This window comes from Alnus glutinosa, chromosome 1, assembly GCF_958979055.1.
Source record: "Alnus glutinosa chromosome 1, dhAlnGlut1.1, whole genome shotgun sequence".
NCBI classification, from domain to species: domain Eukaryota; kingdom Viridiplantae; phylum Streptophyta; class Magnoliopsida; order Fagales; family Betulaceae; genus Alnus; species Alnus glutinosa.
The window spans coordinates 40154627-40171987 of NC_084886.1; the positions used below are offsets into that span (position 1 = coordinate 40154627).

Below are 17361 nucleotides of genomic sequence, written 5' to 3' on the forward strand. Positions count from 1 at the left end.
ATTTGACTATAGAGACTAAATTATTTTTTTGGCATATCCTAGAGACCCATTTCCTTTTATCTTTTTCTTTTTACTACAAAAATTAAGTTTTTTAGTCTGTTTTAGTTTTGGGAAATGTTATTTTCACTATACCAGCACAACATGTGCACAACACTCCCTCACATGAGGGTGGGGCTCACATACTGGGCCCCATCCTCATTTGAGGGGGTGTTGTACTGCTGTAGTGCAGCAATCAAAGCCCTTTAGTTTTATATATTTATGCTTATATTTTTTAGTCTTTTTAGCTTTCTCAAAATTCACACTCCTTTCTAGGTGGATTAGCTTAGCAAACGCCTCTCCATTTTCCTTTTTGGATAAAATGCAGAAAAGAAAGCTTAAAAGAATTAACAAACGTCCCCCAAATTGACCTCTCAAGCAAACTAAATAGCATAGTTAATTACATATCTTTAGATATTCTTTTCTTTTCTCTATACATGTACGTTTACCAAACTTTGTAACTTTGATAAATTTGATGCGATCGAAGTCCAACAATATGATGAAGTTAGTCAACAATAATGATCAATTAATTATTCAATTTGTAATGTTTCAAGATGATAGAGAAAGATACGAAACTAATACTGCTACCTTTCTGTCAGTTGTTAATTTGATTGACTTCAAAAAAACTATATTTGGAGGTCATATCTGTGGCTAAAATCACAGTAAATCAATATCAATTTGCGAGTAAGACTGTAATTTCCATATATAATTTGTATTATTATTTGTATGGATGCAAATTAGTGGTTGCTTTGTGAAACCGAACATAATAGTGATCATTCTGCAGGCTATTCAATAGGCAGTTTGCAATGATGAAAACAAAGAAAATTTTCCCAAAAACGCAAAGATAATCTCTGAACTTCAATAAAATAATCAATAATCAATTGTCTAGAAAATGGTCACAAGCCGGGCTAATATAGCTGAAAATTCGACCTTCAGTTGGATTTTACCAAAAATAACAAAACCCTAATAAAACAAAATACAAAATAAAATAAGTAGGTTGCCAAAAATCTGGCCCAAATCAGGCTCAGAATCACCTCCTAAACAATAAATGAAAAGTTACCATAAATGGAAAAAAAAATATCTAAAATTAGGTTTTTTGAAAGGAAAACAATGGATTTTGGGCTCGAAACAAGACACACCGAGCATAAATGGGTAGCCACGACGTACGTACCGAAGAGAGCTTTCCGAATTGGGGTCATATGCGTGAATCGGACACTCGTAGCCAAAGTTATGGCCAAAATACTGTCTCGCATTCGGAAATTGCCCCAATCAGGCCATATCACAATTTCTTGCCAATCTTGCACTGATCTGCCCGCTCCAGGTAATTCAGCACCATCAACGTTCAATTTGACAGCTCAACATCGTCTAACTCGGATCCCCCTGCATCAGTCACTCTGGGTTGGAAAGAACTCGTCCTCGAGTTCACAACAAGGTCATCGGAATCTGCAAAACAAAGACTCAAGTGCTTCACATTAAAGACATTAGAAGTCTTCAAATGATTGGGGAGACGCAACCTCTAGGCGTTGTCATTGATCTTCTGTAATATCTCACAGGGTCCGATCTTCCACTCCTTAAGCTTATTGTACTCGCTAATAGGAAACCGATCACAAGTTAAGACTGCCCAAACAAAATCACCAACATCAAAAAGTACGTGACAACGATGACGGTCCGCCCGAGCCTTGTACTTGGCATTGCTCTCCTGAATGGCCAGTTTCACCTGCTCATGGATGCCCCGAAGATGGTCGACCAGCTCATCTGCCTTAGGATTCAAACGACGTGGGATAGAAGCTAAGTCTAGTACTCCTGATGGATTCTGACCATAGACAATCTCGAATGGGCTCATTCCTGTGGTCCTACTCTTTAATATGTTGTACGCAAATTCTACTTGAGGTAGGGCCAAATCCCACTGCTTCGATTTAGTCCCTGCCAAACATCGCAAAAGGTTGCCCAAACTCTGATTCACCACTTATGTCTGACCATCTGTCTGGGGTTGATAGGCACTGCTAAAATTCAACTTTGTTCCCAGTTTTCCCTATAGACTCCTCCAAAAACTACTGATAAATTTGGTATCCCGATCTGAAGTGATGGATCGAGGAACACCATGGAGACGCACAATCTCCCTGAAGTAAAGATGGGCGATCTAAGCAGCATCCATGGTCTTCATGCAAGCTACAAAATGGGCCATCTTGGAAAACCTATCAACCACAGTTAAAATGAAATCACAAGCCCGTTGGGTACGGGGCAAGCCCAACCCAAAGTCCAAGCTGATATCGAGCCAAGGAGCTTCAGGAATCGGTAATGGGGTGTACAGGCCTGCATTGGTGAGAACACCCTCGGACTTCTGACACACATAACAACGCTCCACAAAGTGAGCCACATCACTAGTCAACTTGGGCTAGTAGTAATCAGAAGAGATAAGAGCCAATGTTTTATCCCGCCCAAAGTGACCCTCATTATGAAGTTCACTAACAATCTGCAGCCTTAGTGAACAATCTGGAATGCACAACTATAACCGACGAAACAGATAACCATTATGCAAAATAAAATCAGAACGATGACCATCTGTTACCTCTTGAATTATCTTCCCAAAGGAAGGGTCGGCTGCATACATATCATTAAAAGCTTCAAACCATGCAACTCTAGTACTCATGGTGGTGAGGAGCAACGTACGATGGCCCAGGGCATCTGCGACACAGTTTAGACTTCTTGCTTGGTGCCTTAGTGCAAAGGTGAACTTCTGTAAGTACGCCACCCACTTAGCGTGTCGTTTGTTCAGCTTGTGTTGACTATTGATGTACTTCAGAGCCTCATGATTAGTGATAAGAATAAATTCCTTCTGTACTAGGTAGTGACGCCAATGCTTCAATGACTGGACGATGGCATAGAACTCCAGGTCATAGGTGGAATAATTCTTCTTTGCTTCCGATAGCTTCTCACTAAAAAATGCTATGGGACGCCTCTCCTGACTAAGGACGCCACCAATGCCAACTTCGGATGCATCACAGTTTACTTCGAATACCTTCTCAAAATCATGGAGTGCCAAAACTGGTGTCTCTGTCATCTTCTGCTTGACCAGTTGAAAACTAGTCTCTGCCTCCTCATACCATTGGAACTCATGTCCCTTGAAACACTCTATGATGGGAGCAATCAAGGTGCTGAAATTCCTGATGAATTGGCGGTAGAAAGATGCCAACCCATGGAAACTCTTAACATCGTGCAAGGTCTTTGGGTGGGGCCACTCCAAGACTACATCTATCTTTTACTAATCTGCATGAACAACATCAGTAGATACAACAAAACCCAGAAAAGTTACAGAAGTAGTGAAGAAAGAACACTTCTTCTGATTGACTAATAGGCGCTCCGTCCTCAACAAACTGAAAACAGCACGAAGGTGATCAAAATGTGATGCCCAAGTTGGGCTATAGATGAGGATATCATCGAAGTAAACCACAACGAATTTCCCCATAAAAAAGCCACAGAACCTGGTGCATGAACCTCATAAAAGTGCTGGGTGCGTTGGACAAACCAAAAGGCATCACCATCCATTTGTACAAACCATGCTGCGTCTCGAACACTGTCTTCCACTCATCTCCAGGCCTTATTCTGATCTGATGGCATAGAACTCTTCCACTCGTCTCAGGAAAGTGCTGAAGCTTTGATACCAATTGAAGTCGGACAAAATAGAGATTATTCTACAGGCTATTCAATAGGCAGTTTGCAATGAAGAAAACAAAGAAAATTATCCCAAAAACGCAGAGATAATCTCTAAACTTCAATAAAATCATCAATAATCAATCATATGGAAAATGCCCACGAGCCAGCCTAATATAGCTGAAAATTCGATCTTCAGAAGGATTTTACCAAAAATAGCAAAACCCTAATAAAATGAAATACAGAATAAAATAAGTAGGGTGCCAAAAATCTAGCCCAAATCGGGCTCAGAATCACCTCCTAAACAATAAATGAAAGTTACCATAAATGGAAAAAAAAAAATTTATAAAATTAGGTTTTTTGAAAGGAAAACAGCAAATTTTGGGCTCAAAATGAGGCACACCGAGCATAGCTGGGTGGCCACGACGTGCATGCCGAAGAGAGGTTTTTGAATTAGGGTCATATGCGCGAATCGGACACTCGTAGCCAAAGTTATGGCCAAAATACTGCCGCGCACTCGGAAATTGCCCCAATTAAGCCAAATCACGATTTCTTGCCAATTTTGCGCTGGTCTGCCCGTTTCAGGTAATTCAGCGCCATCAACGTGCAATCTGACAGCTCAGCATCGTCTGACTCGGATCCCCTTGCATCACTTTGCATTCTTCTGAGTTACAACATAACATCTCCAGCAAGCAGATGATCACAACCGCAAGAGCTCTTTTATTAGCAAGCCGAAATTAAGCAGTATTTATGGCTAGACAAAAACACATGCAAGCCAATCGAAATCAAGCAGTTTTTAGTCGTAGGCATCAGAGTGTGCCAAGAGATAGCTCTCAACGGCCCTGAAAAGTCTCTCGGCCTTTTCTTTTCCAATCTTAATATTCTCTGCATTCATCTCATGGTCTCCTTTGGTGTGGTACTTGTTGCTGATCTTCAAGATGGATCCTCCATCAGGAGCTGCCACTATCTTGAATACCTCTATATACACATATTATATATATATATATAGAAAAGCACATGTTACTTCTTCCATTCAATACCTCATATATATATATATATATATATTTATGATGCTACGAATGATGCAAAACAAATGATGCGATATGGAGATTAGGACATAAACTTATAATTAATTAACCTTCGGGAAAGGTGATCTTCTTGATGGTTCCAAGCCCCCCATTTCCTTCAATGTTCTCAACACTGCTAACAGCCTAAGGTGCAACCTTTGGAATGAGGTTATTGCCATCAAGGATAAAGGCCTTGAACAGCCTAGCCATTAGGATAACGGAGGGGGTCTCAGCCTCGTAATTGAAAACTCCCATGATGAACTAAGACTTTTGGACTTGATAAAAGGAAAACTACGAAGAGGAGTTGCAAGATTGATTGAACTTGGTGCATTTTTTGAGTTGGGGAACTTGGCATTTATAGACTGAACCTGAAAGTTACCTTTTGTGACAATGCCCCCTTTGTTGACCAATTTGCCAAAAATGGTAGGTAATTTCATTCTCTTCTCGGACGTAGTCCCCACTAACAGCAGAAAAAAATTTCAACACACAAGAATTTGTTCTTTAAATCTGAAAGAGGACTGAAGAAGTTCACTTCCATTTAGCGATGGCTGCCACCATCCAACATACTTGACTACTTCCCTTTCGGTTTCATCCACACCCGGGCTTGAGCTTCAATTTTGTCCATCAAATCTGAAAGAGGCTCCATGATATGCGTCATTCTTGACCATTCCTGGCCAGGATGCAACCACTTTGAATTTGGCACTGCTAGTTTTTTATTTTTTGAAAAACTTTCCTTACAATTCGCGATTTTTTTTTTTAGGGAAAACTGCAATTTACCCCCCTGATGTTTACACGAATTTGCAATCTTGGTACCAATGTTTAGATTGCTTCAATTGCACCTAAGAAAGTTGCAAAAATTTGCAATCCACCCCCTTCCGTCCAATTGCTCCGTCTGATGAGACGGAAGTGACCCCACGTGCCTCGCACATGCATTTTTTAGACAGAGGTGGACAAAAATGCCCTCATTTAAACGGCACCGTTTTGTCCAATATAACCTCAAAAAATTCATCAAAACACTTCTTCTCTCCTCCAGCTTGTTGTGGGTTCGCTGTTTGGAGGGCAGATTTGCAGCGTCAAAGCATGCACGTAGCTCCCACTCGTATCCACAAGCAATGGCAACGATGAAGGCGTTTGCTGCAAACAGATGGAGAGTAGTATTGTGGATCAGTTCAGTCATGAGAATCAACAAAAATAGAGAATGCATGCATGTGGGAGAGAAATACACGTTACGGTCTTGTTAAAGCCGATATACGCGAACCTGGCGGAGAAGGAATGGGTGGGCACCGACGGCCAAGAAGAGTGTTCGACGACGCCGAATAGGGAGGAGGTACGTTTCTGCAAGTCTGCAATGCAAGCAGACTAATTTATATTCGGAAAAAAAAAAAAAAAAAAAAAAAAAAAAAAAAAAAAAACCACTCTGTTCTCCCCTGTTCTACACAACAGAAACAGAGGAGAAGACGTATTCTTTTGTCTGTAATTTATAGTGTCCTTCTGATTATTTTCATAAAATAAGGTTTCTTCATAATACAGGTAGACCGAATCAGCTGAAATACAAGTTTTATTTCCAGATTAGCATCCATGAGGCTCAGCAGCTATTTTGTTTCTTCAGAGAAATGTCCAATCAAATGCATGATTGGCGCAAGTTGAAGCACATAGAAAGATGATGAGAGCTGTCACTTAGATGCTACTTGCTACACTTGATGTGTTGGCTCCTAATGCAGTTTATTTTCAGAATCCCTGGTATTGCCTACTTGTTGTGCCTTACTGCTTTATGTTCTTACTTTTTTCCATTCAGAATCACATTCAGCTGAAATAGTCACATCTATACATTATATGAGAGCTAGAGAGTGTGCCTTAAGGTGTTGCGCACATGTACATAAAAGATTCTTATTGTTTTTACTAGCCTACTGCCTGCACGCCTACCAGGAGAAAAGCTTTAGAAAGAAAAGAAAAAGTGAAGAGGGTTGGATAGTGCCCGTATGAGAATCCCTATGTTTTCCCATGCAAGCCTCTAGCATGTCAAACCACCTTTTGTCTTCTCTCCCTATCACTCTTTCGGTGTGCTTCCTCTTCGTTGCTAATGGCCTATACTTGTTCTCGAGCAATAAGGGAAGTGGGAAAACCATTAGACTAGTGGACACGTATACTGGAACAGCTTCCCTCAGATTTTTATTTACTTGTTTCACGTATTTTGCTTTCTTTAATTTTCGGTAGAGTGAGACTTGGTTGTATATACATTATTTCGTTGATGATTCTTTATTTCGTTGATGGAACACGTGTCTCTGACCTTTACATTCTTTCTAGAGAAATGCATGTGCATGCATATGCATCATTAGAAGCCAAGTGTACCTGTTGGTTTTGGGAAGCAAAATAGTCTCCATTAATCCTAGTGTTGCAATCCGCCATCTCAGCGCGCTCCTCTTGCGAAAACAACTCACTGGCATCAAACGTGGGAAGAAATGGAAGATTCTACCACTAAAATGCAGTAATTAAGAAGACCTTATATAAGACGTGGTATTTCAAAGAGGAGAGAAAAAGCATGACGTCTTCTTCTAGCTTCCGCAGAGAAGGTTTCCAAGTAAGAACATGATGAAGCACAAAATTCATTGAACTGATCAACAAATAGAGTAAACCAGTACAAACAAAACAGAAAAACAAGGCTCTGTTACTTACTTACATACCCCCAAAACAGAGCACAAAACTAACCAACAAATCCTCATTTATGAACCAAAACATAACATAAAACAAAAATATGTATTCATTATATTATTAACTCAAACTCTTCATCATCTGATAACAAGATTATATTAAGATCAAGATTAATAATCCTCCTTTCTGTGCAAACTGATTCAGCGTCATCAGAGTCACTCCCATTGCCTTCAGGACGGCATGTTATAGAAAAATCACCAACTTTCCCATAGAACTACTGCTAGTCAGCTACCAACAGAATCTTTATTCACGAGCTGCAGTGCTTTGAGTTTGTAGTATGAATGATATGATCTCCACATCAACAGCAAAGAATCATCCCAAGTATATCTCTAGTTTTCTATTGCTCTGTTTGCCCCTGTTTTGGTATTCAGTTCGTCCAGTTGCTATTTTGTTGTTCGGTGTCCCTCTTATGCATCCCAATATGATGATTTTCTATGGATAAAACACAACTTGGCTGAAAACTACCCATTTGGACACGTGTCCTACACTCGATGCCTGAGAACACATGGTGATTCATGGGAACGACAGAGAAGCCTCGGGCGTTGCAGTAAAACCATGTCGTGTCGCTTTGGGGCATTGTCTCTGGTTCTGTACATAAATAGAGCCCTTCAGCTCCTGTTCCTCAACTATGTCGCATTGCTAAAAAAACTTTGCTTCTGCTTAGATTTTGTTTTCTTCACTGTTCTTCTTCAGACAGAAAGATGAAGGTTCGTTCCACTTAATTTCAGCTTACTTATACTTTTTATTGAAAAAGGATACATATGATACAATGTTTTGAACAATGAAGGTAAATGAGAGAAGATCTCATGTTCGTACATCTGGGGAGGAAGAAAAGGTGATCATGACAAGGAAGCAAAAGGTAGAGAGCAACGAACAGGACGCAGAGAAATCTCCAAAATAGTCCAAGACTGAAAATGAATACGGCCAGCCAAACAAGAACCCATCAACTTTCCCACCAAACAATAACCCATTGGTCTGATTGTTACTATTCTTCACAGGGTTGATCAATAGTGTTGATGCAAGCCCTTGCAACTTGCCATGGATGCCCCATCAAGCTTCTTAAAATAAATGTGATTAAAACATCATCAAAATAGAAAATTGAGGAGACAGGGAAAGGACTCGCCCGTTTTGCTGAGCATGGATCGGAGTGAGCCCGATAAGATGACAATGGAAGATACATACTTGAGCCAGCAAATAAGAAACATAATATATGTGTGGTGGTCGGCACACGTGAAGACCCTGCGGGGGCACTCAGACTTGGTGTTTTGTGTGAACTTCAGTCCGCAGTTGAACCTGATCGTGTCAGGGTCTTTCGACGAGACGGTTCGAATATGGGAGGTGAAGACCAGGAGGTGCCTCCACGCGATCTGTGCCCACTCCATGCCCGTCACGTCTGTGAGCTTCAACCGGGACGGCTCGCTCATCGTCTCTGCCAGCCACGACGGCACATGCAAGATCTGGGACTCCTCCACGGCCACGTGAAGAGATGAGGACGGCTTTGAGGAGGGACACGTGTCCCAGGTTCATATCCTACAGTTTGGGGAGGCCAAAAGTGTTTTGATGAATTTTTTGGGGTTATATTGGACAAAACGGTGCCATTTAAATGAGGGCATTTTTGTCTACCTTTGTCCAAAAAATGCATGTGCGAGGCACGTGGGGTCACTTCCGTTTCATCAGACGGAGCAATTGAACGGAAGGGGGTGGATTGCAAATTTTTGCAACTTTCTTAAGTGCAATTGAAGCAATCTAAACATTGGTACCAGGATTGCAAATTCGTGTAAACATCAGGGGGGTAAATTGCAGTTTTCCTTTTTTTTTTAACATTTATAATCATAACATCAAACTTTAAAAAGTGTCAATTTAGAGTATTCATCTTTCAATTTTTTTTATTCAATTTCAACCGATCTGTCCTAATTCAACATTAAATCTTAACAGAGAAAGTAAAATTTTCAAAATACTCATTCCTTTTAAGAAAAAAAAAAATGAAAAAATTGTGACTCCTGGTGAGTCACTTGTGACCCGTTGTGGGTCACTTTTTGATCCACGGCAGGTCAGACTTTTTTTTAAAAAAATAATAATAATAATTTTTAATTATTGAATTAAGGTATTTTTGTAATTTTATAAACATCTTAGGGATATAAGGGACATTTTACTCGCTAACATTGAATTTGCACTGAATGGTTAAAATTGAAAAATGAAAACCCGAAATTGACACATTTTAAAGTTTGTAGTTATGATTACGAAAATAATGAAAGATCAGATATTGTAAAAGAAGTTTTTTTTGTTTTTTTTTTTTTTTTTTTTTTTTTTACAATCTTTCATTACCATTATAGTTATAAACTTATATATCTAGCTTCTATGCGGTAGTGAAAACTTTCACATATGTGCTGTGATATGTATTTGAGAAATGATTAAGGGAGGACCTTTAACCGTTCCCTCTCACCCTCTTTTATATAAAAAAAATCAATTTTATTCAAAAAGAAAAAAAAAACAATAAAAAGTGCACTTTTTAAATAAATTAAATTTTTTATTAAAAAGGAGGTGAGAGATACGGTTAAAGGTCCTTCCAAGCCATCCCCTGCCCAGCCCTTTCATACGTGGAAAGGGCCTATTTCCTTTTAATAATTTCTTTTTTTTTAAAAAAAAAAAAAAAAAAAAAAAAAGTCGAATTTTGAAACCAGTGCAATGCGTCTTCTTCTATATCCATTTTTTGTTCCCAAAACCATTTCCCTCCCACCCCCCGCGCCAAATCTTTCCCTCCCTCTCTCTCTCCATCTCCTCTCCTCAACCCCATCATGAACCCGCCAGTGTCGACAACTCACGAGCCCGCCACCGTCAACCACTCACGAGCCCGCCACTCCACTGTACGTGCGTTCTCCATCTTCGACCAAAACCCAACCACCGTGCGTTCTCCATCTCCGGTTCGGATCCGACGACCCAACCACTGTACCGCCATGAGAAGCCCCAGCCGACTCGCCGCCGCTGCCGCCGACGAGCCCATCCACCGTAAGGTTTTTTTTTTTCTTTTTTTTTAATCTTTCCTTTTGATTTTCTCTCCAAATCCGGTTTTTTTAGTTGATTTTGGTTGAGATTTGGCTGAGAAAATGAAGGAATTGGAGGGACAGAGTTGGCTGAGATTTGGGCTCCCACAGTACTGGCAACCATTTCCTTCATTTCTGGCCTAGATCTCCCCCATTTCCGGCACCGGTAGCAATCTCTCCCATTTCTGGTTTTTTGAGTTGTTTTTTGATCTGCCTTTTTTAGTTGCTTGCTGTGATTTGTGGTTTTTTGCTGTTGAGTTTCTGGTTTTTAAAATGCCCTCTTACATGATTGTTTATGCATTATTTGCTATTGGGTTTCTGCTAATAAAATGCCCTCTTACGAAGTTCTGTTATCTTTTTTTTTTTCTTTTTTTTTTAGTATTTTTCAAGAGAATGGATTATGTGGATGTATCAGTAGTTGGAACTGGTTGTATTTGGATCTTAGAGCAATAACATCCTTTCAATTCGTTGTTTAGTGTTGTGTGTTTGGCAGGATTAGTGATTATTTGCTAATTTATTTTCTTTAGGAAACCGGAAAAATGTCAGAAATGAATGTTGTGTGTTTGGCAGGATTACTGATTATTTGGATCCTAGATCTCCCCCATTTTCGGCACCGGTAGCAATCTCCCCCATTTCTGATTTTTTGAGTTGTCTTTGGATCTGCATTTTTTACCATAAAAAGTGTCTTTTTGTTTTTATGTTTTATTTTTGGATCTGCCTTTTTTATCAGAATTTTCAACATTCTGGGGTTATAATTGTTAATCGAAAATATACCTCTAGATTAATAATATTTCTGAAAATTCTCTCTTTCCCAGGTTTAGTTTGAAACCAGACAACTGACGAGAACATTTAGGTTATCTATGAATAGTGTGCTTTGATTGACATGCCATATATAATGTCAAAACATTTATTTTATTTCATTCTTTTGTTTTGTTTTTCATTGTTTTGGTAGAATTTTATACTTTCTGGTAAACAACTTATTACTTAGTGGTCCATTACCATCCTTTGCAACTATATTATTGTTCATGGTTAGGTTGCAAGTTAAAATGTATTATTGGAAAGAAAAGGTTTTCGATTGTTCCTTGATGTGTGAATCAACGAAAAAGCATCAATATTAATCAAATGAAGTAATACTCTTTATGGAGACAGTTTAGATTTTTTTTTATTTTTTTTATTTTTGCTTTTTTCCCCTTTATTTATTCATTTAGTCCATGTATTACTTATTATGTCTTGAGTCTCTTCATGTGCGAGAATGACTTTAAATTTGCTTCTTTGTGGTCATTATTAGAGACTATGTGAACTAAGTTTTACAAAATAGTCTTATAGTGCATGTTTGCATATGAAATCAATATTAAGCTTTGAAAAGGTTGAAACTAAGGGTTGATGGCTGAAATCAATATTTACTTCCTGTCAATTTTAGATTTTTATGCATTACTTGTAAAGTTGATATTCCATTGTTGCTATTGTCTAAGATGTCTTTACATGTTATTTCAGGTGATATTCTTGCTCGAATTTGGTGCTGCCATGTTGAAATCTAAAAGTTGTTTGTAATTTTGTGAGCATATATGCACTTACTTATCAAAAAAAAAAATTGTGAACATATATGTTAGTGATTCTTGGATCTGAATGAAGCTGGGGAATATACAGAACAACAGTGATGGAGTTGCTGACTTGGTTGAAAGTGATGGGGTTGCTGACTTGGAGAATATACAGAACAAAAGTTGCAGGTTTTTTTTGTTTATCTTGAAGCCTTTTTGGCTTACTAGTTGTTGACAGTGGATGTAGAGGCTGTTAGTAACTGTTTCTGTGCGTAACAGAACCATTGAGGGTGTACAAATTCTATGGATTCTATTTTGTTAAGAAATGCTTTTATAGGTGGTGTATATTTTGGATCCATTGTACTTCATTGTTGATATATGGAGCAAGTGAGAGCAAATTCACTTTCGATTGATTTGCATTGGCTTTCATTTTGCTTTTATAGGTGGTGTATATTTTGGATCCATTCTGTTTTGTTGAATGTTTATATCTCAGAAATAGTTGATTTGCATTGGCTTTCATGTACTCATCTTTTACATGTAATTGAATGCAAATGCACATAGTGATGTGCTTGGAGATGCTCTTGATTCTCAAGTACTGTGGAAGCTGATGCTCTGGCCTCCTGTTGTCACTCTGGGTATAATTAGGTTTAGACTTTTGTTGGTCCTGCTGGATTGTATGCTACTTTATAGTTTTTTATGATATGGTCATCACTATGGTTGGTCAAGAAGTGGTATTGTAAAAAACCCAATAAAAAGGTTCTGCCAAGGATCACTTAAACAAGCATGCAAATGAGGTATATAGAGAACTGTATAAACTACACACAGACATTTTAGAAGGCCAAAGTCATTAACTAGCAAAACAAACACCCAAGATGCATTCCACATAAGCAAAAGCAACATTACAATGACATCCAACACTTGTAGTGCTTATCCATTACTCAACATTACAACATAAAAATTTCACTATATTCTAGTGACATATAATGCTAAACAAAATTTTATGGATAAAAGAAAAACACATTTAGTCTATTTCAACCACCAACTTCATTCGACATTTAGCAACTTCCATTTCCATTTCTTCCTTGCACTTGCATTTTTCCTTTTCCATTGTATTGCTCTTCACAACTGCAGCTTGTAGCCTTTCTTTTTCATCTTTTAGGCACATGTATTTATCCTTCAACCGGTTCAAAACTTTTCCGCCATGCTCGTATATGAAAGGATCATTAACCTAATCAAAATATTTACATGCACAACCATGCTACAAATATAATCAAAATTAGTAAACTTTCTATGATGAACAAAGGCTCAATTTTATACACAAAATCAATAAGTACTTCTGTCACTGGCAACACTTTCTCATGAGTATGTGTTGTAGGATGGATCACTCATCTTCGTCTACTAGCAAATAAGATAATCATTACGCGCGCGCGCGCGCACACACACACATCAAAAGAGAGCATAAAAATGTCCATTTACAACACCATCCTCTGTTTTTTGCTGACTGCTTAAACCTTCCTACACCCATCTTTAAATTGGTTCTCTACCTAAAGCAATCCTAGTTTAGAAGGACAACAAGTTAAACACAATACATAGTCAAGGCCTCCTAATCAATTTTCCACTGAAAGATACAAAATCCAACTAATTGGGAGTAATACTTGTAAACTGTTGTCCAAAGCTGTAAATAAAGTGCCAACAACTTCAACAATAAACACCACGTCTATTTTCCACAACATGATTAAGTCTCTTAAGTGCTCATACCACACTATATCCATCAAAACAACCTAAAATTGCAAATAAAAAGAAAACAAAGAACGAGAAGAAAAAGACTAAGCATTGTTTGTATTAATAATCTAAGATAAATCACGGTTGCAAGTGTTGGTTCTTTCAAAAAAAGAAAAAAAAAAAGAAAAAAAAAAGTCATTTGCCATGATACGAGTGATCTATTAGCAAGAATAAGTACACAAAATCAGCCATGATACGAGTGACAACTTTTTCTACAACCACAAAACCAAGCACAATTCAGTTCAGACATTTTGTCGAACACCAGGCGAGCATCTTCAAGAATCAAAAAAAGACAACAAAAACAACAAAAAATTATCACAACCACAAAACCAAGCACAATTCGGTTCAAACATTTTGTTGAACACCCAGCGAGCATCTTCAAGAACCAAAAAAAGACAACAAACACAACAAAAATGCAGGAATGGATAAATTATTCTTATTAATTTGTTCATACTATTGCCCACCCAAAAAAAAAAAAAATGCAGGAATGGAGAAATTCAAAATTTTATCAACATGAACTGTAAAAGTATATGATATCGTGAAGTTATCATAAATTATTCACTATTATTTTACATGGAACATTCATTCATTGGTCAATTAGATAATATTGACTTTCTATAACAGGTGCAATCCACTCCATAATTCCAATTATCTAACTGGTTCACACTAATATAATTGAAGAATTTTAACCTTAGGTGCACCCAAATTATCTGAAAGTAACTAGCCTCACATAAACCGGGCCCAATTTACTGGCATAGAGAAACATCCTAGATACACTAGTGCATTCACAAGAGCCACAAGGGAATGAACAAAACAAGTACTTTTATTTTTTTATTTTTTCCATCATTCTTTAAAAAACAGCAGACAACAAAATAGCAGGTACAAAAACACCCAAAATGAAAGTCAAAACTACCAAATCAATATATATTTAGATTCTGCATAAGTTACTTTTACAAATGCAATTTCCGCTAAACAATTGTTATGTTTTCTCTAATCATTGAACAATTCATTGTGGCTTTTCGAGGAGGCTAACCTTTTTTTGCATGAAATCATCTTGCTTACATAACTAGAAATGAATGGAGCTAAGTAGTGATTACTCATTTCTCTAATACAAAATGCAACGTGAAAGTACATTTGAAGTGAAAATTGCAGTCTTGAAATATACTCACAAGCTATATCAAAGTTTAGAACCAATCAGTAAACCAGTTCCTCATTCTAAAGTTTAACAAAGGTCTAATTTTAAACCAATTAAACTTAACAAAGGTCTAATTTTAAACCAGTTAAACTATTCATTGATGGCTCAGTTTGAGTTTTGACAAAAACAAATACAAACCTAAGAACATCCAAATCCATATATGATTTTCAAACCCAACTATATTGAGAATAATGGAACTGAGATTCTAGATCCAAAAACAAGTGGAAAAACGAGATCTTTTTGATACTACCATAGGAGAGAAAAAATCGAAAAAAAAAAAGGAAAAAAAAAAAAGAAAAAAGAAAAAAGAAAAAGAAGAAAACCTTACCTCTTTTGATGGCTGGGCTTGGTCGGCGAAAGGTGGTGGAAGCTCGGTTGGAGATGGAAGACGGCCAGAGATCGCCATCGGTGCCTGAAATGGGGGAAATGGGAGAATGTTAGTCGGCGGTGTAGACGGCCAAAAAATGCAGGTCGGAGCCAAAAAAGGGGGGAGAACGGCCGGAACGGGGGAAATGGGTCGCCGGACTTGGTGGAGAGAAATTTTCGGTCTTGCTCGATGGGGAAAAATTTTAGCTTTGGGGGAAAATGACTAAATGTCTGGTTTAGCAAAATGATTTTTGGGTTTCTTTTTATTATTATTATTAAAAGGGAAAAGGCCTTTTCACGTAGGAAAGGGTCGAGCAAGCCGTCCCTTGCTTATCATTACCCTTTCTCTACGTATTTAGGAAAAAAATGATTGGTGGGGACAAACAACCGTCCTCTATCCCCTCTTTTTAATTTTTTAATAAAAAAAAAATTAAGATTTGTGTTTTGATGGTCACATTAAAAGACAAATTTTTATTTTTATTTTTATTTTTTTATTTAAGAAGTAAAAAGATGATGATGGACAACAGAAAACCGTCCCATGTATCAGCCCTCTATTTAGGGTCCAAAAGCAGCTAGCTACCAAAGGAGTTTAAAGCAAAAAACTGACACCGCCTACCAAAAAGTCACTTTTCCGTGACTTTACTCCATTTCTTTGTACTTTACTGAGTTTACTCCCTTCCTTTCTTAACCAAGCCTTGTTTTTTTTTTTTTTTGGTCCAAAGCCATGCACAGACGGACAAACCTGTTTTATTTTTGTCTTCTTCTCCTTGTAATGCTAATGCTTGGCCAAGTTAACGAAACCCTTCTTGAGGTGCTCTCTCATGAACAACAAGCTCACATGATGCTTGCCATTTCAGATTGATGGAAGTTAACAAGGCCTCTTTTATTCTTCTTCTTTTTGTACGAAGCCTCTACACACAGACCTCTATTTTTCTTTTTCTTTTTCTCTTAGCTTGTACGAAGCCTCTACGCCTCCAACACTTTCTTCTTCTTTGTTTCTTTTCTTTTCTTTTTTTTTTTCATGCAAAAGACTTCTTTTTTACTCACCCAAAAACCTATGTTGAAAGAAAACATAATCGAATGAAAAAATAAAGACAAAAGCAGAAATAATAAAATGGAGATAAGAAATTTTATATAGTTCGGTCTATGACCTATGTCTATAGAATAAAGCTCAAAAAGTTACATTATGCTCTTATTACTTGACTGATTTACAATACGGAATACTCCTATTTATTGGAGAATTGAGATAGGTAGGCTGTAGATTATGATTATCAAAACATTAATAAAACAATTAGCAGGAGTCTCTAATATTATTGGTGATACATTTTACATTTCAATACAAATAAAACTCATATAATTCTGAACACTCTAAAAAAAAAAAATACATAGCAAACTAAACAAAATGGCTAAAAATCGAGTAAATCATACAAACAAAAACAAAAATACTCCATAAAACATTCAAATGAACTAAAAAAAAAGACACTTCATTTTAGTTTAATTCATATAAATTAAAATATGATAAAATCTTTGTGCCCATATGAATATTTTATAATGAAAAAGAAGTATAAAGAAAAAAAAAAGAAAAAAAAAAAAAAAAGGCGAGAAGAAAACATGGTTTAATCTAATTATCAAAGCATTAATAAAAAATTAGCAGTAATCTATAATATTGTTTGTGTAATACCTATTATATTTAAATACAAATAAAATCCAAGTAATTATAAACATTTAAAAAATATATATATACTAAACAAACTAGACAAAATATTTTTTTATGAATACAAAATAAAACAAAATCTTTCATTAAACATTTAACGCAATCAAATAAATCCTCACGTCATGTTCAATGCTTAAGATCTCTTTGGTATTGTCCCCAAGAGATAGCTCAATCGGCTGGGGACCATGCCTCATGAAGCGGAGGTCACTAATTCGAATCCCCCTTCCCCCTCTTGTGTAGACATGTCAAAAAAAAAAAAAAA

The 17361-nt window shown here is 37.2% G+C and overlaps 1 protein-coding gene and 1 pseudogene across 1 annotated transcript; one reads left to right on the plus strand and one right to left on the minus strand.

The window, feature by feature from the left end:
- Positions 1 to 4483: 4483 nt before the first annotated feature.
- On the minus strand, positions 4484 to 5070 carry LOC133858905 (major pollen allergen Aln g 1-like; annotated as a pseudogene).
- A 3530-nt stretch (positions 5071 to 8600) lies between these two features.
- On the plus strand, positions 8601 to 8945 carry LOC133860067 (COMPASS-like H3K4 histone methylase component WDR5B). Its single transcript, XM_062295712.1, has one exon. It carries the CDS (start codon positions 8601 to 8603, stop codon positions 8943 to 8945), a length of 345 nt encoding a protein of 114 aa, XP_062151696.1.
- The last annotated feature ends 8416 nt before the right edge of the window (positions 8946 to 17361 follow it).

Excerpts from the sequence above, each read along its gene's own strand:
- LOC133860067 (XM_062295712.1), top strand. The coding sequence starts at position 8,601 with ATGGATCGGAGTGAGCCCGATAAGATGACAATGGAAGATACATACTTG.